The sequence below is a fragment of the Typopeltis vanoorti genome, chromosome 23 (genome assembly GCF_054136105.1).
Source record: "Typopeltis vanoorti isolate ZY-2024b chromosome 23, IOZ_Tvanoo_1.0, whole genome shotgun sequence".
NCBI lineage: Eukaryota > Metazoa > Arthropoda > Arachnida > Uropygi > Thelyphonidae > Typopeltis > Typopeltis vanoorti.
In genome coordinates, this window is record NC_143571.1 from 7,523,445 (window position 1) to 7,547,762 (window position 24,318).

At 36.5% G+C, this 24,318-nt stretch overlaps 1 protein-coding gene across 3 annotated transcripts in view; it reads left to right on the forward strand.

The window, feature by feature from the left end:
- LOC150093599 (NEDD4-like E3 ubiquitin-protein ligase WWP1) overlaps window positions 1-24,318 on the forward strand; it is a 356,729-nt gene that overhangs the window by 312,739 nt on the left and 19,672 nt on the right. For all 3 annotated transcript variants that reach the window (XM_090412558.1, XM_090412559.1, XM_090412560.1), the window contains 2 exons: window positions 8,878-8,998; window positions 17,820-18,021. In XM_090412558.1, coding sequence (XP_090268684.1) covers window positions 8,878-8,998; window positions 17,820-18,021 — 323 coding nt within the window. The remainder of the gene's footprint in view (window positions 1-8,877; window positions 8,999-17,819; window positions 18,022-24,318) is intronic.

Genomic DNA, 24,318 nt, shown 5'->3' on the forward strand with positions numbered 1-24,318 from the left:
TGTAAGAGCAATGATGTTATATAAGTGTGCTAATGACAAGAATGGGCATTATTATAGAAATTATAATAAGGAGAGAATGATTTCTACTTTGTGTTTGTCCAATTCAGACCCATCAAACATGTGCAAAGATGTCTGCATGTATAAGGCACTAGAGAAGAATAGAGATCTTCTGTATGAAGAGGAGGTATTAGAGCTGTTGCACAAACTGAATAAGAATTCAGCAATAGGGACTGATGGGATATTAGCATGGCTGCTAAAAGTGTTCAGCTGAACTGGCCATTCTTTTGACCAGACTATATAATTTGAATCTCAGAACAGGAATGAAAAGAATGTATGGTAATCCCATTGCAGAAGGGTGTTCCAAAGACTGATGTATCCAACTATTGACCAGTCAGTATCTCAGGAGTGGTGGTGAAGATTTTGGAAAAATTGGTTAGGGCTCGCATTCAGAAATGGGTCAATAGTGAATCTGTACTTTGCAGTGAACAGCATAGATTTACTAAGGGAAGGTCATGTTTTAGCAACTTGCTCACATTCTATAATAATGTTACTATTAAACTAGACAATGGGAATCGATACACCATGATACTTTTGGATTTTGCTAACGCTTTTGACAGAATACAGCATTGAAGACTGTTGAATAAATTGGAGAATATGGGTTTGAATTATAAATATCAGTGTAGTTAAGAAGGTAGCTAACTGACAGATATCAAAAAGTGGTATATGGGAAAATGTGAGTCTGCAAGATTTAAGGTAACTAATGGTGTACCACAAGGATCAGTCCTTGGTCCACTGTCATTCAATCTGTACATTAATGACATTGGGAAGGATTTGACAAGCGACGTACAGTTATTTGCTGATGATGCAAAGAAATGTATGGCAATCAGAAATGCGACTAATATGCAGTACTTTCAGAATGATTTGAATAGATGTCAAATAGATGACTTGTTGGCATGGGAAAATTGATGTCAGTTCAATGTAAAGTCAATCACTTCGGTGTGATTAGATATCATGTCGTATTATATTGGTAGGATTATAATAGAAAAAAACTGATGAGGCTAGGGATTTTGGAGTGTTAGTAGATAGGAAATTGAAGTTCAGGGGCCATGTAGCAAAGATTGCAAATACAACTCAAAAGATAATCGTATTGCTGAAACAAACATTCACATGTAAAGATAAGGATGTCATTTTATTTCTTTACAAGGCCTTAATAAGACCTTATTTGGACTATTGTGCACAGGTCTGGTTTCTGTTGTGATTCTGATACAGTGGAGAGAGTTCCTAGGAGAGTGTTAAAAATGATATCAGGATTGTGGAATACTGATTATGAAAACATTGAGAATTTGTAGACTGCAGACACTAGCAAAGGAGAAAGAAAGGTGATATGATTGAGACGTACAAACTTCTGAAAGGGTCATACATTCCACTAAGAAGGAGGGTGAGGACTAGATTTTTCTCTCATAGGGTAGTGCGTGATTGGATTGGATTGTCATTGGATATGATATGTGCAAGCACTGTGAGTGAATTCAGGAATAAGTATGATAGCTTGTGTGTGTGTAATACGTGGCCTCCCTTGATGAGTCCCTAACTCCCTGGAGGTCTCTCTTAATAATAATAATAATGTAGTTGTTTGAATTAACATTGCTGTCATTTGGTGAAATGATGATGAGGTACTTGTTTGGGAAGTAGTGAAACTAGAAGAGATTATCAAAAATATCTATGATATTATAACGTGGGTGATTATGGGAAGCTCAATAGTCAACTAGTGTCAATATGTTAGGTAGATGAGCTATGCATAATGTAAGTTGACAGTGCATTGAAATACATAATGCAGTATCTGATACAAGTAAATGTATAACTGTTTCAAGGGTTAAGTGAGTACATACAGTAGGAGTGAAATGGGTGATTAGTAAAATCAGCAAGCTGTGTTGGAAAAGAAAACGTCATGCATGAGGTAGAAGACAGTTGGTGGTGATAGGATCCATGAAGAGTACAAAATGCAGGTTAGGAAGGTGGTTATGCAAGTTAGAGGTGCCGGTTTAATGCAGCAAAATGTAAGGTCTTGAGGTTTGGGAAACATCGATGAGACTCTGCATACTCTATGGGAGGAGTTATACTGGAGGAAGTAGGGGAGACAAGAGATCTGGGATCGATGATTAATAGAAACCTGAAATTTAGGGGACATATTGCAAAGGTGGTGAAGGTAACACAGAGGATTGCTACAATAAAGAGAAGGACACTGACCTGCAGAGATAAAAGGGTTATCATTCCGGTATAAGTCTCTGATCAGACCACACTTAGACTATTGTTCACAGATTTGGTCCCCAGGATTTGAAGGGGATAAATTAACTGTGGAAAGGGTACAAACGCAGATAACAAAGATGGTTTCAGGACTGTACCATGTTAGTTATGAGGATTAGCTGAGGGAATGTGGACTGCAGAGTTTGGTGGATAGAAGAAGGGGAGGTGATATGATTGAGGCTTTTAAACTGTTGAGAGGTGGTTACAAGGTTGACACTGGGGAGTTCTTTCACTTGGTTGAACAGTGGGAAGGAGTGATGAAAAGAGGCCATCCCTTGAAGTTACGAAAGGAAACTGTTTGCAAGAGGGTGAGAAGTGGTTTCTTTGCATGGAAGGTGGTTGAACCATGGAATGCATTGCCTGATGGAGTGGTGAGAGCAAGAACAGTAAATGAGTTTAAGGAGTAGTATGATAGACTTTGTGTTTCTCAGGGGGACCTCCCCTCGATGAGTCTTGATAGACTTTGTGTTTCTTAGGAAGGACCTCCCACGATGAGTCTTTTGACTCCATGGAGGCCTGAATAATAATAATAATAGTATGAGAGGAGATTGGCTGGTGAATCCAAGGTTAAGTCAAAGAAATTCTTCCACTATATGGCAAGCACGCAGAAGAATTATTATGGCAGGTTGACATTGTTGAATAGTCATGCTGGTAGAGTGACTGTTGCAAAGGATATAGTGTAATTACTGAATGAGCACTTTATCAGAATATATGATACTGGTGTAAATTCATTGTAAAGAACTGATAGAGAAAAAAAACACACATGCTGGAGAAATTTCTTTACTTATAATTATGAAAATAAAACTCGACTTTTCTACCTCTATATCAAGGTCATCATAGGAAAACATACAGGGTGTTCGGGATAAATTTGACATATTTATAATTAATTATATTTTTCCGTAAGTTACATGTATTAACACACACTTCTCTTCATTTAAAAGTTTGGACCCTTCTTCATTCATATACAAGATGTCAGAAAGGATGGATAGCTGGAACCCACCTGAATCATGGAAGAGAATAACTTGTATCATGATGATTCGTGCCCGCCATCAAAATAAGGATATTACGACTGCTGCCCAATGCTCCCTGAATACAGTAAAAACAATCAGGCATGAACTAGAGACTTGCAATGGTGACTACGAGGATGTAGCAAGAAGAAAGATCCCTAGCAGACGATCTGATTGCGTTCGTACAGCAGAATTCCTCGCAAATCTGCAGGAACAGGTGTTGAAGAACCCTGGCATTGGAATTCGGGCTTTGTTCGTGGAGTTGCTAACTGTAGTCAAGCCCTGGATAACAAGGGTAGCCAATGGTAGGCCGTATGTATGGCAGCAGGATTCGGCCCCTTGCCACACCTCTGGGAAAAGTCAAAAATGGTTGTCTGAAAATTTCTACGACTTCACCAGTCCAAATGTTTGGCCTCCAAACTCCCCAGACCTTAACCCCATGGATTATTTTGTATGGGGCGCAGTTGAAAAAGACACCAATCGCACTTCCAGTAATACAAAAGCCCAGTTAATGGATAAAATTAAAACAGTTTTTGCGGCCCTTCCCAGGGAGACTGCAGCATCAGCTTGTTCGAGGTTCCGAAGCAGAATTGAAGCTGTGATCGATGCTAATGGTGGTTATTTTGAGTAAATCTTGTTGATAGTATTGTAATTAACTCTGCCTGTAATGTTTTTTTGTCAATTCATTAAATTTAATAGATATAAAGAAGATTTTCTTTTTCCTTACGAAACTGTCAAATTTATCCCGAACACCCTGTACATATGTACAGGTCACAAGCTACATGACAGTACACAAAAGTAAGATAAATCTAAATGTGTTGTTAACTCTTTACCCTAGCCTGACCTGTGGTAAAAAAATGAATAATAATAAATTAAAAATTATACACAAATATAAATTAATTAATTAACAAAAGAAAATAATTTTATACATATGAGTGTAATATACAGATGATAAAAAAATATATTAAAAAAAGGTTTTACAGTGAAACTACATTAAACAAATCTCTTTAGTCCTCTTATATTAAGATTTTCTTGTGTTGGAGGGTCTGCCATCATGTTCTGAATATTATACACAAGTAGGTTGCAGATGCAGATCCAGTTTCTTGGAATTACTAATCCATAATTCTTGTTTAGATTCAGATGATGTTTCAGCATCTCACAAGCTTCCTGAACTTTCTTTTAAACTAAGTTTTGTGGCATATGGACTTGGTGCCTTTCCAGTTGATTCTGTGATATGTTTGAGATGAACAGGCTTGTTTTATCACAGTGGAAGAATTTAATGTGATGTTTGTGTTCACATTATTTCTTATTGGGATGGTGCACCCTGTTTTCCCTAAATGTAGGATAGGTTGCAGGTGCACTGAATTTTGTAAATCCCTTGGTAGGCAGAATAGTGAAGGGCATCTTTGGATGAGCTAAGTGTACTTTTTAATTTTGCAGGAGGTTTGAAGGTTGCCTTAATGTTGTATTTATGTAGTGTTCTAACTATTTTTTTCTGATATTCCCCTAATGTATGGTATGGCTATGTCATTCTTGTAATCTGTTTTGCTAAAAAAATGGTATCATTGTAGAGGATCTTGTGAACTGTTCTATTGTTGTAGCCATTTTTTTATAAATGTTTGGCTAATAATTTCATGTTCCTTCTTCAACATCTGCTCACTGGAACAAATTGTTAGGGTTCTGTGTTTGATGGTGCTGAAGACACCTAGTTTTTGTGTTGGATGGTGATATGAATTTTTGTGTATGTATTGGCTTTTGTCACTTTCTTGACTCAATCTCAATGGTAAATTGGATTCCTTTGTATTGTTGGCTTAGGAATGTATTTAATGTTTTGCAGCCATAAGGCAGTATGGCAAAATATTATCGACATATCTGTGCCAGACTTGGGACTTTAGACTTGCTGAATCTAGTGTTCATTGCTTGAAGTTTTACAAGAGATCTGGGGTTGATGATTGATAGAAACCTGAAGTTTAGGGGACATATTGCAAAGGTGGTGAAGGTAACACAGAGGATTGCTGCTATTATGAGAAGGACACTGACCTGCAGAGATAAGAGGGTTATCATTCCGTTGTATAAGTCTCTGATCAGACCACACTTGGACTATTGTTCTCAGATTTGGTCCCCAGGATTTGAAGGGGATAAATTAACTGTGGAAAGGATACAAAGACGGATGACAAAGATGGTTTCAGGACTGTACAAGGATAGTTATGAGGATCGGCTGAGAGAATGTGGACTGCAGAGTTTGGTGGATAGAAGAAGGAGAGGTGATATGATTGAGACTTTTAAACTGTTGAGAGGTGGTTACAGGGTTGACACTGGGGAGTTCTTTCGCTTGGTTGATCAGCGGGAAGGAGTGATGACAAGAGGCCATCCCTGGAAGTTACAAAAGGAAACTGTGAGCAAGAGGGTAAGGAGTGGTTTCTTTGTGTGGAGGGTGGTTGAGCCGTGGAATGCATTGCCTGATGGAGTGGTGGGAGCGAGAACGGTCAGTGGGTTTAAGGAGTGGTATGATAAACTTTGTGTTTCTCAGGGGGGGACCTCCCCTCGATGAGTCTTGACAGACTTTATGTCTTAGAAAGGACCTCCCTCGATGAGTCTTTTGACTCCTTGGAGGCCTGAATAATAATAATAATAATAATAATAATAATTTAAAAGTTAGCTGGGGTGGAGTGGTGAGCCCATGGCCATACCTTATTTTTGCAAGTAGAAATTATTTTGCCACACGAAATACCCAGAGTGAAGTACAATGGGCAAAGAGTGCTATGATATTGGGCAAAAATATGTTCTGTATGAGAAGAACAGTATTATTGATCTGGTCCCATGGCCACAAAACATTAAATACATTCCTAAGCTACTCAAACAACACAAAGGAATCCAATTTACCATTGAGATTAAAAACAATAACGTTCTTCTTCTTATGACCTTTTTCTTGACCACTAGTATTAATAAATTAAAGACTTAATTCTGTATGTTAGTCAAGTAAATAATAGTTTAATATCCGATGTTTCACTGACTGATATCTGTCAGCATTTTCGAAGGATACACTGGTAAGCAATAGACAGTAACAAAAACTAGGAAACTGAGTTTCCTAGTTTTTGTTACTGTCTTTTGTTACTTTCTATTACTTACCAGTGTTTCTGTTACTTACCAAGTAAATAATAGTTTAATATCCGACGTTTCACTGACTGATATCTGTCAGTGAAACGTCAGATATTAAACTATTATTTACTTGACTAACATACAGAATTAAGTCTTTAATTTATTAATAACTTTCTTCCTCTTCTAGACACACTTGTCCCACTTCTTCCCTCAGGCTGCCTTTCATTCATGGTCTACCACAAACCTACACACACACACACACAGGCCAATACATACACAAAATTTCATAGCACCATCCAACACAAAAACTAGGTGTCATCAGTACCATCAAACATAGAACCCTAACAATTTGCTCTAGTGAACAAGTGCTGAAGAAGGAATATGAAATTATTACCAAACATTTATAAAAAAAAATGGCCACAATAAAAAAACAAAAGTTCATAAGATCCTCAACAATGATACCACTAAAAGCAAAACAGATTACAAGAATGTCATAGCCATACATTAGGGGAATATCAGAAAAAATAGACAGAACATTACATAAATACAACATTAAGGCAACCTTCAAAACCTCCTGCAAAATTAAAAAGTATGCTTAGCTCATCCAAGGATTCCCTTCACTAACTTGCCCACCCAGGGATTTACAAAATTCAGTGCACCTGCCCTACATTTAATGGAAACAGGGCACACCATCCCAATAAGAAAAGATGAACACAAATATATTAAATTCCTCCACTGTGATAAAACAGGCCTGTCATCTCAAACTTGGAAGAGCAGGTGGCAGTTTGATTATGTTCTAGTTTTTCAAGAAGTCTCCTGGTGTGGTGCCTTGAAGTTCAGTCCCATCTAGACAAGAATTACTTTACTTTCTGTACCCTCAAATAAGAGGATTAAGTGTCTCTACAGTATATGTAGGGATAGACTATTTTCTAGTTGGTCAAGAAGCCTTCTGATGTGGTACCTTCAAGTTTATATAGTTTTCTTTGTATGAAAAATGTATAAATTTCACCTCCCAAGAATTACTTTACTTGCTGTACTCTCAAATAAGAGATCAAATAAGATCCATGTAAAAAGAGAGAGAGAAGTGAAAGAGAGGAGCAGAAACAGGAAAGTCTAAAACCAAAAATGCCAATACCATTTCAGCGATGAAGGTGGTGGTGTTTTCCTGGTGATAAAAGTCATCAGCCACCTAATGGTCTTGCTGGCCTCTGCTAAACGTATACCTTTATAGCAGCAGCTCACATGGATTACCAGAGCCTCATTTGCAAACACAAGCAGTGCCATATGAAGGTAGGATTGGCTTTGCTGCCAGAGGCTATGTATGGCATCAGCTGCATGGCTTTTATTTGATCAGATACAATGTAATTTGTTGGAAATTATGTTCTTAAAAAAAAAGTAATGCCGCCTTGACAAATAACTATGGACTATTATTTTAAAAAGGCTATTCTTTCCAAAACTGAAATTTTTTATTTTGTTTTAAAAGTTAAATCATTCATGTGGTTCCATTATTACTGTAGTGCTATTAGTGGTGTATGAGAGCAAAATAGGATTTTAAATAATTTTTTAAATAATGACTTCACACATGTAACAGAACACTAAATAGAATTTATTACTCCTATATATTTCACTCAATATGTCATGTGTTTCATTCAGGGAGAAGGCAGGACAGCCAGTCTGTCCAAAGTAACAAAGATGACAAGAACAGGGTATTTAATAAACACCAGGCAAAGCTAGAGGCGATAAAATATCTTTAGACAGACTGACTGTTCTAATATTAGAATCCAAGAACATCAAGATTATATAATATTTTTGGAAACTGAAGATTCAGGCCTTGCTTCTCATGCCATCAACATTAGACATAGAGTTCACTGGAACCATACTAAGATGCTACACTACAGTAGGTTCAAATTTGATTTGTCTATTTTTTTGAGTCGTGTGAATCCATATGCCACCATCTTCATCTTAATTGGACTGACTGTATTCCTATCCCTAAGTTTCGTAAAGTGATTGCTGTTAATTGTTTATAAATTTTTTAAATTAATTAATTAATTATACATCTATATCCATCTCTAAATTTTGATAGTGTTTCCTCCTACTGTACAGCTGCAACCAAGTGGCATGATATTGTACACATGCTGTATGACTCATTCTTGTATTTAGAAGTTACCAGTAGTTTTGTCTTCTCCCTGAATGAAACTCATGACATATTGTTCAAAATATATAGGAGTAGTAAATTCTATTTAGTTCTCTTACATGGTGAAGCCATTATTTTAAAAATTATAAATTTTTTAATTGCATGTTAGATATAAGTATAATTATACTATGTGTAATTGTATAGTAAATGTATAGTAAAATAAAATTTATTACAACCACTCTAGATAACAATTCAATATAAAATGAGCCACTTTTTTTTTTTTTTTCAAAAGTGTCTTTGTTCACTATAATTTCAAAGTTTTTGTGATAATTACAGGTTGTTGACAGCATGGATGCTTTCACATGGGCAAGAAAAACAAACTGCAGCATTCATATATGGTTTCAGAGAAGTTCTTCCTTTAGAATGGCTACAGTATTTTGATGAATACCAACTAGAAGTAAGGACAAAAAAACCTTCTCTGAATCACTTATTCATTATACTTAATTAGTATTATAATGTGGACTTATTGTTATTATTATATGATCTTCAAACTCCATCTTCATGGAGAGAGAGAAAGTCTGAAGGCACATTACAAAAGGCTCACACTTATTATTCATACGATATCTATCATATCATTCCTTAAACTCTTTCACTAACAATGAATGCACTTATCATCTGTCTCCGACAATTCAACTTATTCACTATTCTTCTCCAAACAAAAAAATGCAGTCTTCTCTCTCTCTTTCTCTCTTCTTATCAGGTATTAAAAATTTTCTCCTGTACCTGTCCTAAGTAACTAGATCTGTGCATCACAAATATGACATCAGTATATAGCACTTTTTAATTGTATATTTTTTGATAACTGTGGTAAAGGTATTGGAGAAATTGGACAGAGATGGAATACAAAGTTGAATTGATGAACATAAGAATTTATCCACAGGATTGTATGCAATTATTCAATGATGATCTTGTTTCAATAATCTGTTTACTATGGTTGGCTGTTAGATGAAACTAAATTGTGTATTGGAGAATGATGTCTTAATAGAGATGAGACAAGCAGTGTATCAATTTTGTTCTGAGACTACTTATTTATTTATTTTTAATTGGTGATATTATGTTACGGTGTTGGGAGTGGGGACTGGATACTATGAGATATGCAATAAAGCAAGGGATAATCATTATGGAAGAATTTAACTATGAAAACCGCAAATGGGATAAGAAAGTTCATGATATATGTATGAAAGGAAAGCAAGTTCTCAAATTTCTTAAGGACCATTATTGTACCATTAAATACCATTATTATATATTGCTGATCATGAACAGTGTATTCATTTTCCGAGCATATTCTCACTGCCTTTCAGGCATCTAGAGCACTTAGTATTCTAAATATTCTTTTCATTCGTTTCTAATCCTTCTACCCCATCCTCATCCCTTTAGGAAGAAAACCTGTTTTACTAGGATGAAATACTCTAATAAAATGGTCATTAAGTAACTCTACTATCGTCTTCACTAGTCACCCAACCACCTATACAATGAGACTGATTTCTGGCACAATTAAATCAATGCCCACACACTGGCTTCCAGCTCTTAGTAACATTGTTCCACCGAATCTGCACAGGACTAAGACTCTCTTACAGGAGTATAAGAAAATCTTGGAGAACACAGCCCTACCAATACATTTAGATTTCCCAGACTTAAGCGTACAACGATTGAGATCAAGACATCCACCACTACAATTAGCCCAACTACTACTACAATCTAACTTTGACCTGAAGCAAAAGTGGCAAGAACAGTGGGAGAGCCAGACAGATGACATCACAAAATTTTCTCTCAATGAATTACAAGAAATTTTTGATGCTTGATCACACCTCCCACGAAACTCCTGGACTCAGCTTAATAGAATACGAACTGGTCATGATGTATGTGCGGACATGCTTTTTAAATGGGGTAAACGACCAGACTCACATTGTGATTGTGGAGCACAGAGACAAACTGTGGACGATATTGTGACTCAGTGTTATCTCAGAGCATATTCAGGAGACAAATTGGACTTTTTAAGTGCTACACCCAAAGCTATGAACTATCTGACCAATATGGATGTAACCTTTTAATTTTATTGGTTTTTAAAATGACTTTTGACTTTTAATTTTATATGTTTTTAAAGTGACAGTGTATTGTACTACATGTTTTGATATTCATGCCATTCGAATAAATAAATAAATAACCCAACCACTTTCTCCATCTAGTAGTCATTTGTACAAAATCATTTCTCCTCCTGTTGACCACATAATTAAATAACTCCTTGAGATTTTCCTTGGTTTGTAGTACTGGTCTCCTCTCATATTCTAATTTTTCTTTTCTTATTATACTAATCATTTTTCTAGTTTGAGCTTCATATTTCTTATTCTATGTGCAGATATAGATCCTAAAAGATTATCTAAGGTGGTGCTGGATCTCTGGAATGTTGGGTATGAAAACAAATTAAGGAAATATCATTTACAGAGCCTTATGAATATGGTTGGGGGGTGGGGTATAATATGATTCAGACATATGAGTTGTGATAATTTAATTCCCGGAACAGCTGTGTAGTGTTGTCGTTGAGGTGATTTGGTTGAAGTGACGTGATAATCATCTTTGTACATGTTTTAACTAATGTGTGTGTAAACCTTAAGCCAATAGAGCCATTTGCCTAGTTGGCTATTGCAAAAAAAATAGAGATCTACATGTAAACTTTGGCGTAAAAATGTGTAATTGAAATTTGGAGCAGCATGTTAATATCAAATTTTGTGTGAAAACTGCTACCGAAACATTGGAGCTGTTGAAAGTGGCATATAGTGTGGATGCTCTGAAAAAGTCAAGTGTCTTTGAATGGCATAACAGATTCAAAGGTGGGCGAGAAGATGTGAACGATGACCCCAGAATTGGGCAGCCGAAAACAAAAATGACAGACACAAATGTGAACAGAGTGTGAGATTTGGTATAGTCTGACAAACGATTAAGTGTGCGATTTTTAATGGCTGATGAATTGCAAATGAATCGAGAAACAGTCAGGGTAATTTTAACTGAAGAATTAGGTATGCAAAAGATTTCTGCAAAGTTTTTGCCTCAGATCTTGAAGACGAACAGAAGCAGTGGTGTGTTCAAGTTGCAACTCATTTTTCTGCAAATAAGCACATGTTTTGCAGAAGAGTTGCCAGATGAGAGGATGGAAACAGTAGGAGAGATGGAATGAGAGAGAGAGAGAGAGAGATATGGAAGTGCTAGAAGAGGAGAGAATGGAAACAGTAGGAGAGAGAGGTATGGGAATGCTAGAAGAGAGAATAGCAGTAGAGGAGAGGAAATGAGAGAGACCTATGGGAATGAAAGAAGAGAAGAGAGGGAATGGTAAGAAGTATAATGTATGGTGACTCAATAATCTGTGGTGTTCAAGATAGGATGGCTATGGCAATTAAGAGAGGTGAAAGGGTGGATGAGATGATTGTGATGGTAGGAACAAATGTCTTGAATGGTAATGTAAGTCGGGCAGCGAGAGATATGAGATTTTTGCTTAAGGCTGTACAGAAGAAGACAGAGAGAGGAGAAATAGTGTGCATGTTGCCTAGGTATGATAATGACGAGCTGAGCAGATGAGCGGTGATATTGAATGGCATAATAGCGAGAATGTGTGACAAGAGAGGACTGGTATATGTGGATGCTTGGAGTGCGTTTGAGGAAAGAGAGGAATTGTATGCGAGAGACCACTTACATTTGAATGAGGAAGGACGTAGGCATCTGGAGAGATTGCTGTTCTGAATGAATCAGTGTGTCCCAGGGAGGATGATAGCAGGGGTGGCCTCTTGTGGGAATGGATACTTGGGAGAAGGGAGACGATGTCAGGTAGCACTGAGCCCAGTGGAGTCTAGAAGGGATAATGCTGGGTATAGAAACAATGGCATTTATATGCTTTATACTAATGCCAGGAGTATCCGGAATAAGAGAGAGGAATTGGTGGCGCAGATAGCATCAGCCTGGCCAAAAGTTATTGGGATCATTGAGACGTGGTTGACAGAAGGGGATATAATAACAGGCATAGAAGCTGCTGGATACAGCATTTTTCGTCAGGATAGGAGGGGAAAGCATGGTGGTGGGGTACTGCTTATGATAAGTGATGACCTATGTCCTCTAAGAGTGGAGGCTTTGGAAGGAAGTGAGACAAATGATTTTGAGAGCATGTGGTGTGAGGTAGAGGTAGGCAAGACAGGATATTTATTGGGGTGTTGCTACAGACCCAGGAGCACAGATGATGGGGACCAAGAGATGTTTAGACAGTTAAGTTTGGCAAGTGCAAGAAGAATGATTTTTATGGGAGATTTTAACTACAGTAGTATAAATTGGAGAGAGGAAGATGCATGTAGCAATAGGGGAATGGAATTTCTAGAATTCTTGAGGGACAAATGTCTTGGGCAACATGTAACAGAGGGAACAAGAAGTTCGGGAGTTTTGGATTTTGTTATAGCATCAGAAGAGTTGATAATAACTAAAATGACATCTCTCCCACCAGTTGGAGAGAGTGACCATGTGGTTTTGACTTGGAGGGTGAATAGACATGCAGGAGTATCAAAGAGACGGGAACTTATGTGGAATTATAAAGCAGGTGATTATAATGGTCTTAGACGTCAACTTCGGGAAGTTTCATGGAGGGAGGAATTGGAAGGCCGGGATATCATTAGTGCGTGGGAAATTGTGAAAGAATATTTGTTAGCAGCAATGGTAAGTTGTATACTATGAGTGAAGAAGAGGACACAATTTGGAGTAAAGTGGATGACAAACAATATTAAACAGGAATTGCATGTGAAAAAGAGGCTATGGAAGAGATATAAGGAGACAGGTGAAGAGAGGATGCATGAAGAATATAAGACACAGGCCAGAAGAGTGACTAGTATGGTAAGAAAGGCAAAACTGGAATATGAGAGGAGATTGTCCCTAAGCTCCAAAGAAAATCCTAGGGAATTTTTTAGCTATGTGGCCAGTAGGAGGAGAAATGACTGTGGAAGAATGATATTATTGGATAAAAATGGGAATAGAGTGACTAATGCAGAGGACACTTTATTGGAGTATTTCATCCTGGAGGAGTCAGTTTTAATGCTAGAGGGATAGGACAGATTCGAGGTTTAGAGGTACAGGAGGAGAGTGTGTTTCAGATACTGAGTACTCTTGATGTCATTAAAGCTTTGGGACTGGATGGTATTTCACCATGAGTTATGAGAGAATGTGCCAGGGAACTAACAGTGCCTTTAACCTGGCTTTTCAATGAAAGTCTGGCTGCAGGAAAGGTGCCAAGGGAATGGAAGGAAGGTAAGATAGTGCCATTGCATAAGGGTGGTAACAGACTGGAAGTGTCTAATTATAGGCCAGTTTGTGTGTCATCAGTATTGTTAAGATATTGGAGAAAGTAGTGAGGGACCGTATACAGCATTGGGAAGATGAAGGTAATGTTATCTGTGAGAGTCAACATGGATTTGTGAAAGGGCGCTCTTGTTTTAGCAATATGCCAGTCCTTTATAATAAAGTTGCAAGACCATTAGATTAGAGAAAGGCATATACTGCAATTTTCTTAGACTCAGCGAAGGCATTTGACAGGGTGCCACATGATAAGCTGATATTTAAGTTGCAGCACATGGGTCTGGATGTCAGATTGGTTAACTGGATTCAGAATTGACTGTCTGATATATATCAGGGAGTTGTATATGGTGGAACAGTTTCAAGGAGGCAGAGGGTTACAAGTGGGGTCCCACAGGGCTCAGTACTAGGACCTATATTGTTTAACCTTTATATCAATGACATTGCCAGTGGATTGCAATTGGATATTCAGTTATTTGTGGATGATGCAAAGCTGGGAAGGATTATCAGTAATTGTGCGGATGTGGTAACCCTGCAAGAGGATTTGAATAAGCTAGATAGATGGGCAAATGAATGGGGGTGTCAAGTTTAATGCAGCAAAATGTAAGGTCTTGAGGTTTGGGAAACATTGATGGGATGCTGCATACTCTATGGGAGGAGTTATACTGGAGGAAGTAGGGGAGACAAGAGATCTGGGGTTGATGATTGATAGAAACCTGAAATTGAGGGTACGTATTGCAAATATGGTGAAGGTAACACAGAGGATTGCTGCAATTATGAGAAGGACACTGACCTGCAGGGATAAAAGGGTTATCATTCCGTTGTATAAGTCTCTGATCAGACCACACTTAGACTATTGTTCTCAGATTTGGTCCCCAGGATTTGAAGGAGATAAATTAACTGTGGAGAGGATACAAAGATGGTTTCAGGGCTATACAGTTTTCTTTATGAGGTTCAGCTGAGGGAATGTGGACTGCAGAATTTGGTGGATAGAAGAAGGAGAGGTGATATGATTGAGACTTTTAAACTATTGAGAGGTGGTTACAGGGTTGACACTGGGGAGTTCTTTCGCTTAGTTGAACAGCGGGAAGGAGTGATGACAAGAGGCCATCCCTTGAAGTTATGAAAGGAAACTGTTTGCAAGAGGGTGAGGAGTGGTTTCTTTGCATGGAAGGTGGTTGAACCATGGAATGCATTGCCTGATGGAGTGGTGAGTGCAAGAACGATAAATGAGTTTAAGGAGTGGTATGATAGACTTTGTGTTTCTTAGGGGGAGACCTCCCCTCGATGTGTCTTGATAGACTTTATATTCTTAGGGAGGACCTCCCACGAACAGTCTTTTGACTCTATGGAGGCCTGAATAATAATAATAATGATAATAATGTTTCCAAGAGTAATTATGTTTGACAAAACCTGGTGCTTCCAGTATGATCCCAAAACAAAATGCATGCAGTGGAAAACTCCAAGTTTGCCATGTCCAAAAAAAAGCACACATGTCATGTTCGCAGTTCAAGACCATGCTGGTGTGTTTCTTTGATCACAAGGGGATAGTCCACTATGAATTCATTGAACAGGGACAAACTATCAACCAACAATATTGTTTAGAGGTGCTGAAAAGATTACAAGATTCTGTTCGGAGAAAAAGATCTGAATTTTGGTCTGACAAGTGGATCATCCATCACGACAATTCACCATGCCATAGTGTGCTCATCATGAGAGAGTTTCTGGCCAAAAAAAATCTATTAACGAATTAGGTCATCCTGCTTATTCACCCGACTTAGCTCCCTATTATTTCTGGCTGTTTCCAAAATTAAAGACTGTGCTAAAAGGATAAAGATTTTCTGACATCGCTGATATCCAGCATAATGTGATAAAGGAACTGAAGAGTATTCCAGAAAAAGAGTTCCAGGCCTGTTTCCAAAAATGGGAACACCGTCTAAACCAGTGTATAAATGCATAATGGGACTACTTTGAAGGTGACAGTAGCCACTAATGTATAGTTCCAAACGTAGGTTTTTTTTACAAGTGCATTCCAGGAATTAAATTGTCACACCTCAGATAAATTGGTAAGGAATTGTTTTTTTTTTTACCAGTTAAACATGGAAGAAATTGTTTATAAAATGGAGAGAGAGAGAGAGAGGCTATCCCTGGAAGCCATATAAAAGAGTGTGAGCAGGAAATCCCTAGTTCATCGATATTTTTACATTCTGTCTTTTCTCACTCAAGATATGCTGTTTTCCATTACTCTTAACAAATATTTCTTAAGTAATGCTCTAAATTCTGAAAATTTTTGGCCAAAAATAGCTTTTCTTTCTTTGTATGATTTCTTAACTAGCTTCCATACACCAATGATCACTCTTTGTTCAAATTCTTCTATTCATGGTACTGCCAGGATGAAATCTGAATTTGTTAGTTCCTAAGTATATTATAATCACTTCCATATAATTCCGCATAAATAACTTTTTCTTGAAACCTCAACATTCCTATTCATTTTCAAGTCAAGGCATGATTACTCTTACCTCTTACTAAATAAGATCAAGGATGACATTTCAGTTACAATCACATCTCCTAATGCTATTACCAAATCCAGAACTTTTGATCCTCATGTTCCCTGCACATGTGCTGTCTCTGACATTTGTCCCTCAAGAATTCCAGAAATTCAGTTCTCTTATTACTATAAGCTGATTCCTCTGTCCAGTCTATGTTACAGTAGTTTAAATTTCCCATAATGATCAAGGCAGTAACTTCATCAGTTCACACTGGTGAAGTTAATTTGCCTGAATATTCCCACTCATCACTTTCTGTGTTGCCTGGCCTATAGCAGTATCCCACTAAATATCCTGTTTTACCCATGTCTACGTTGCACCATACACTCTCAAAGCCACATATTCATGTTCCACATATTTCAGACCTCTCTTCCTACACATTCTCACTATCATATTTTTCATTATCACTTCTCAACTGTCCATTATCATACTGAGGCAGCACTCTCTCTCTGACTTTTCTGTTATACAATCTCTAACATTATTCTCAAATCTTTTGCTACTAGTTCACACTGCCTCTCAGATCATTTGTGTCAACCATCACAATCATCTCATCTACATTTTGACATTACCTTTCTTCTTTGCTAGAGTCACATAATTGTTTCTCCTTGCAAGCACACTTTTAACATTGTAATGTACACAGTCCAAATCATTGAATTTCCATAAATTATGCTCCTCACAGCCCCCATTCATTCCTTTCTGACTGGTATCTCCTCTCTCTCTCTCTCTCTCTCTCTCTTGACTTCTTCTCATTTCCTCGTTTTCCCTTGGTCTCCCATTCTGTCACACCCCCTCTTTTTCTTGCTTTTTTACTTCCTAATGTCTTCTCACTTCCATTCTCTCTTCTCTATAATTCTCATGCCTTTCTCTCACTCTCATTGTTGTTCTCCTATCATCAGTTAACTTTGTTTCAAGTCTCCTTAATTTTTCCATTCACCATCCTCAACTCAATCTTCATGCTTTCCACTTCATCTCTCAGCATCTATATTTCCATCTCCAAACATCTTGCCTTTACTTGATATTTATCCACACGAGTCATTCATCACTACTACTACATCCTCCTCAGTCATACTGTCTACGATTAAATCCATTGATACCTCTTGAATATTTTCCTTACCTTCAATCATGCTACTCATATTTCTCTTTGCTGACACCCGTTTGTTTCCAGTACACTATTTCTGCTGTTGCTAAACCTGAGATTCTAACACTCATGTCACCCATTACTTCCATTTGCTTGCTTTTGCAGCTAAAATTATATAAATAAAAGTTAAATGTGTTCATTCATTGTAAAAATACAACACAGATGCACATTAATATGGATAATGCATATAACATGATCTTTGCATGATTTTGTAGATGATGCTATGTGGTGTGCAAGAAATTGATGTGGAAGATTGGAAGATACATACCATCTATCATAATTATACGTGTGACAGCCAACAGATAATATGGTTTTGGCAGTTTGTAAAAGAGATGAACTGTGAAATGAAGGCTAAATTGTTACAGTTTGTAACAGGAACATGTAGACTTCCTGTTGGTGGTTTTGCAGAATTAATGGGTGAGTAATGAAATGTTAACTGATCCTTAAGTTTTGTCTGCATAAAAAGTTTTTATTTATATATTTATGTTTTTTATTCATTTCATGAGTTTTATGCGATCAGTAATGTTATGGGAAAGAAGGATAAAAGGAGACATGCCACAGAACTCTTTCCTTAGAGCCATCCATCACTGTTTACTTTAAGGATAAGTAAGTAAGTTAATAATATTTTGAGTGATTTGGGGACAATATACAGTTGCTTGTTGATGATGCAAAGTTGAGAACATATATATAAAAAGTGATTATATATAATGTGTCTTCTAGTGTATCAAATCTATTTAATTCAATTGATCTATTTAATTGTGCTTTGACAAGATGAATGTGGATGTTAAGGTTACTTGCTAAGTATGAGATTTTACACTTATTTAGAACATGGAGAGGCAAAATTATGTACCATGTTATTGGAACGGTGCTGCAAATTAATCAGTAATTAATGAATGTGGACAAGGTGAAGAAAACATAAGATCTGAGATGAGAATAAGGAATTGCCATTCAGATGAAACATTGCAAATTAATGAAAACAACTCAATTGATTATTGCAGTAACGAGAAAATTATTGACATGAGTAGAGACAAAGAAGCAGTTGTTTCATTGTACTTCATCATATAATACTTCCTGGATCACGATGCATCAGAACTACTGTACCCAGTATCATTATGTTGGATTGAAAGGTGAGAATGAAGAAGCTCTGAAGAGGACCATTAGTGAGTAACGATAGTAGTATTGTGACTGTAGAATGTTAATTAAGATGCTGGAGTAAGGAAATAGAGAATATAGTCTAAAGGAATTGATACAAACAGAAAAAAAAAGAAAGTTATATGATTGAAACATCACCTGTGAAGTGAAGCTTTCTAGATAGATATCGAGAAAATTATTCACAGATGGAAAAGGAAGAAGAAAAACTATTTTCTACATCTTCCTCTTTGTATAGTTGAGGAAATACAAACTCTTCATAAAAAAGACTCTGAAGGACAAATTGAACTGTATAAGAGTGATGGACTGTATTCAAATGATTTTGCTACCAATTATATATTTGGTTTAATCTTTTATCCAAGTGTAAGCAAACAAAGTTTATGCCTAAATAAGATCAAGGTATTTAGGTATTTTCAGGACTGGGGCAACTTGTGGTAAAAGCCTATTTAAATCATTCTGCAAAAACTGCATATCAGCAGCATTGCTGATTACCCTACCTATCTTTACATCATCAGCAAATAACTGTATGCCACTTGTCAAATCCTTCCCAATATCATTAATGTACAGATTGAATAACAGTGAACCAAGCACTGATCCTTGTGGTACAAGGATCAGTGCTTGGTTCACTATTATTAGCATGGATAAGCCATCCTCTTATCCATGCTAATATTCCATAACCTAGACCCATTTTCTCCAATTTATGCAGAAGTCTGCCATTCCGTATTTTATCAAAAGCCTTAGAAATCCAAAAGTATCACTGTGTATCCATTCCACTTGTCTAGTTCAATGGCATCGTTGTTATAGAATGTGAGCAAGTTTCTAAAACATGACCTTCCCTTAGTAAACCCATGTTGCTCATTGCAAAGTAGAGATTCACTGTCAACCATTTCTGAATGCAGGCCCTAACCAATTTTTCCAAAATCTTCACCACCACTCCTGGGATACTAATAGGTCGATAGTTGGATACATCGGTCTTTGCACCACCCTTGTGCAATGGAATTACCATACATTCCTTCCATTCCTGCAGAATCTTCCTTGTCCTGAGACTCATATTAAACATCCTGGTTAAAGGAATGGCCACTTCAGCTGAACACTCTTGTAGCACACATGTTGATATTCCATCAGTTCCTATTGCTGAATTCTTATTCAGTTTGTGCAACAGCTCTAATATCTTGGCCTCACACACACACCTGCGTTTCTTCATCTAGTGAAGAGGTAACAGTGGGCTCAATGTTGCGTTCACCAGGTTGATAGCTTTTAACAGAATGGGTACTCATTAACTGAACAACCTCTTCTGCATCTGTAACCCCTCACGCCATCTGAATTTAGAAGAGTTATTCTTTCATATTCATTCTTTTTTTTACTTGCAGCATATTGATAGAATTCTTGTGGGTTATCTTTAGCACGCAGAGCCAGTTTCTTTTCATAATCAGACTTTGCTTTCCATAAAACAGTTGTAACTATTCTAGCCTGCTGCTTATAGCGTTCATAACAGACATCATCCTTATGCAAACAGTGTTCCTTCCACATCGTCTTTTTCTTACAAATATCTTGATTAATAAGATTACATATCCATTTGACTCCTACTCTGTTTATTCTTCGAACTCTTGGGACACATTCTGATATTGTTTAAATGTTTCCCATGCACTGTCGATATTCTTTCCATCCAGCAATCAATCCCATTCCACTGAACTCAGTATACTCCTCAGTTCATAATTTCCTGCTTTGTAGTTCAGCATGTAATCTTTTCTGAATGGAATATTCATAAACTTAGTCACTTCCCAAGTGAGTACCACATGATTACTGTCACCAAGTGGGAATAGTTACGTCTTCAACTGAAACCCCCCTCTGACACTATAATCAAATCTAACACTCTTTGACCATGAGTTCCTTCTGTCACATGCTGCTTGAGGGAGTTGTCCCGCAACAGCTCAATAAATGCATTTTCATTCTTCTCATGAGATTCTACTGCTACCCAATCAATATTTGGATAATTAAAGTCTCACATTAAGATTACTCTTTTCGCACTCACCTTTTCTATTTGGTGATGCATTTCTTAATCACTAGCAACCGATCCATCAGGTCTGTAACAACACCCCACTACGTAATTTTTCTTGTTAGATTCCACCTCACACCAGATGGCTTCAAACTCACTGCCACATGAAATATTGTTATTAGTATTACTACATTCACAGATCTGAACTCTAACTGGATTTAAGTCATCCAATATCATGAGCAGCACCCCCCCCCTCCTCTCCTATCCACCCTATCCTTCCTAAAAATACTGTACCCATGACACTCGATACCAGTTAGTAGGTCTGATTCTGATAGCCAGGTCTCACTAATTTCTACAATTTGAGGTCGCAACATATTGACTAAGACAATAAACTTTACCCCTTTGTTTCTGATACCCCTAGCATTCGTGTACAGACATAATTATCATCTACCTGCACGTTCTTTTGTATTCTCTTGTTTGCAGTCTGCCTGACACAGTTGGACAACTTGTAGATCTCTATTTTTTTCTAATGTCTTACATATGTAGACATCTTTGCACACATCTGATGGGTCCGACAAACACAAACCCGAAATCGTTCTCGCCTTGTCAACATTTCCATTACAAAGCCCATTCCCATCATTAACGCAGTTATATACCATTGTCGCTCTTACACTAACATTCACACCATTCCTCCCTTTATAATTTAGTTTCCCCTTACTCTCTGTGTTAGGTCTCATACCAGTCATTAGTTTTTCCAGACTCCTGATACCAAAGGAATTCAGGTGTAGGCCATCCCTCTTATACAAATCCAATCTTCCCTCAAACTCACTCCACACATCCAAAAACTCACATTCCTTCTACATAGCCTATGCATCGAATCGTTTGCCATCATTTGAATTCATTTTTATCATAGCAAGGTAAAATACTAACAATTTTCACTTTCTCACTCTTCACTCTTGCCTCTTCCAGCAACCCTTTCATGTCCTCTCTCATACTGAACTTATCGCCAGTTAAATCATTCGTACCTACTACAACTACCATTTCATTTACTTTTCTTTTCTGTTTTTGAATTACTTGAGTTATATTTTTAATTTTTGCTCCAGGAAAACTCGATGTTATAACTCTCTAATCTATAGCATGTTTTATTATTGAGTCACCATACCAAATAACTTCTTTCTTTTTACTAACAACGTCACTTACCTGTTTCCTTGCTTTGTTGTTTCTTATTTGCCTGTTCATTTTTCTTTTTCTCCCTATGCTCATTTAAACGTCTCTCAACTTTTTGCAATTCCCATGTTGTCTCTCTGATGATCTGCTTCAACTTCGCTATTTTGGTAGTTAATTCATTTTCCTTAACCTCCTTTATGTGCACAATAACCTCGTTGGCAGGACTAACCTTATTCTCGCCTATGGTGCTTTTTTTAGCATTACCTTTCTTGCCCTTTTTTGGCACCATTTTAAACATATAAACATATACTAAATATTAAAATATCTTAATAAAAATATATGATAAAATAATAAATACACTATAAAACACTAAAATCTACACTAGTATACTATAAAACACTAATTTTCTAAGGGAAAACACAATAAAAACAGGCAAAAGTCACCAACTTTACAGGAGCACTAAATTCGCCATCCAACCACCATGTATCCTTGAACCAAAAAAAAAATACTAATTAACAAAAGTATTTTGCAGAAAGTTGCATTTTTGAATGAACTTGAAAAATATAATTTAATATATAATTTCATTACATGTAATAATATTATATATAATAATCAGTTAATGACATTCCCTTATAGGAAGTAGGTGAGGCTTTTTAACCCTACCTAGCTTTTGGAGACCGAGTTGGCAGTTCAGTCTCCATTTTAGTCAATCAGAGATAGCTGGCCCATGACTATCGCTAATTAAAAGCGATCACCAACGAAGAGATAAGCAAACAAGTGCTGCCATCTCTTTTTACATAAACCTAACAGGATATGTTACTGTCTAAAATAATGTGGATGCTATGCTTGATTTTTCTTCAGTTTACTGGACAAAAACTCAAGTTTCTGGGAGAAAAAATCTGCTTGTCGATGCCAGAGATCAACTAACTCAGGAATCTGGTGAAGAAAGGCTTAGAAAAAGTTCCTCCAGTCAGGAACTAGACTTGAACTTAAGTCTGTCTTCATAGTGCAGAGGATGAAAGCTCCACTTCCACTGAGTATATTTTTATTAACACTAAAGCATCTATGTACAATCAAAATAAATATATATACAACTATTTACAATATATACATTTGTACATAGAATGCTTATTCTAATTGACATTTTGATTTACATTTCTTGAGGCTACTTCTACTGAGGTTATTTGTATCAACAACAGCAGCTGTGTACATTTAAAAATAAATATATATAAATACATATATACAGCTATTTACAATTTGTACATAGGCTGCTAATTCTATTAGGCATTTTCATTTACTCGTTACAATATACTTATGACACCTGTTTTACAATCACTGTTTAAATAAGATACAACATCACATGCTCAATTTCTATTTTCCTTATTGTCCTATTGAATTGCTTGAGCTGTTATTTTTGTTGGTATATGTTACATAGTGATTTCAGTCTATAAGTTCCATTATCAGATCAGTCTGTTCTCGTTTATATATATATATACATACACACATACATACATATACATATATACATACATATACACCCACACACACATATACATATACATACATATATATGTTAGCATTGACATTTTCCATATGTACAATTCGTTTTACATATATCTTCATTTTATATCTTTGTTCACATATTTTGGAAGACTATTTTATTAACTTAATTTAAATGCACATCTTATTCTTAAAATACATACATTGCTTATGTTTTTATTTACATTTATATATGCATATATTTTGGTAGTATCTCTATATCTCATGCAGATTTTATTTTTTTGTAGGCACTCTTATTTTTACAAAAAGAATTCCATCTTGCTTTAACATTATATTGTTTGCTTAACTTAAGAGGTAAATCTGTAGTTTCTTATATACAAAGTTTTCTGAATTGCAGAATTAGTTACAGGTCTATAAATGGATAATATATCCTATTAACATTTTGGGTTATTATCATGTTATGAACTTATGTTATCTGCATTTCTTACAATTGACATTTCTACCGTCCTTGTGTCTGTATATACAAGAACATATACATATGTCTGGTAGTATATCTTAATCTACATATTTATTACTAGAGTAGTAATAAATATGTAGGACCTTGATTTTTTTTTTTTTTTTTTTTTTTTTTTTTTTACACAATTAGATATACATATATATATATATACAGGGTGTTCGGGATAAATTTGACAGTTTCGTAAGGAAAAAGAAAATCTTCTTTGTATCTATTAAATTTAATGAATTGACAAAAAAACATTACAGGCAGAGTTAATTACAATACTATCAACAAGATTTACTCAAAATAACCACCATTAGCATCGATCACAGCTTCAATTCTGCTTCGGAACCTCGAACAAGCTGATGCTACAGTCTCCCTGGGAAGGGCCGCAAAAACTGTTTTA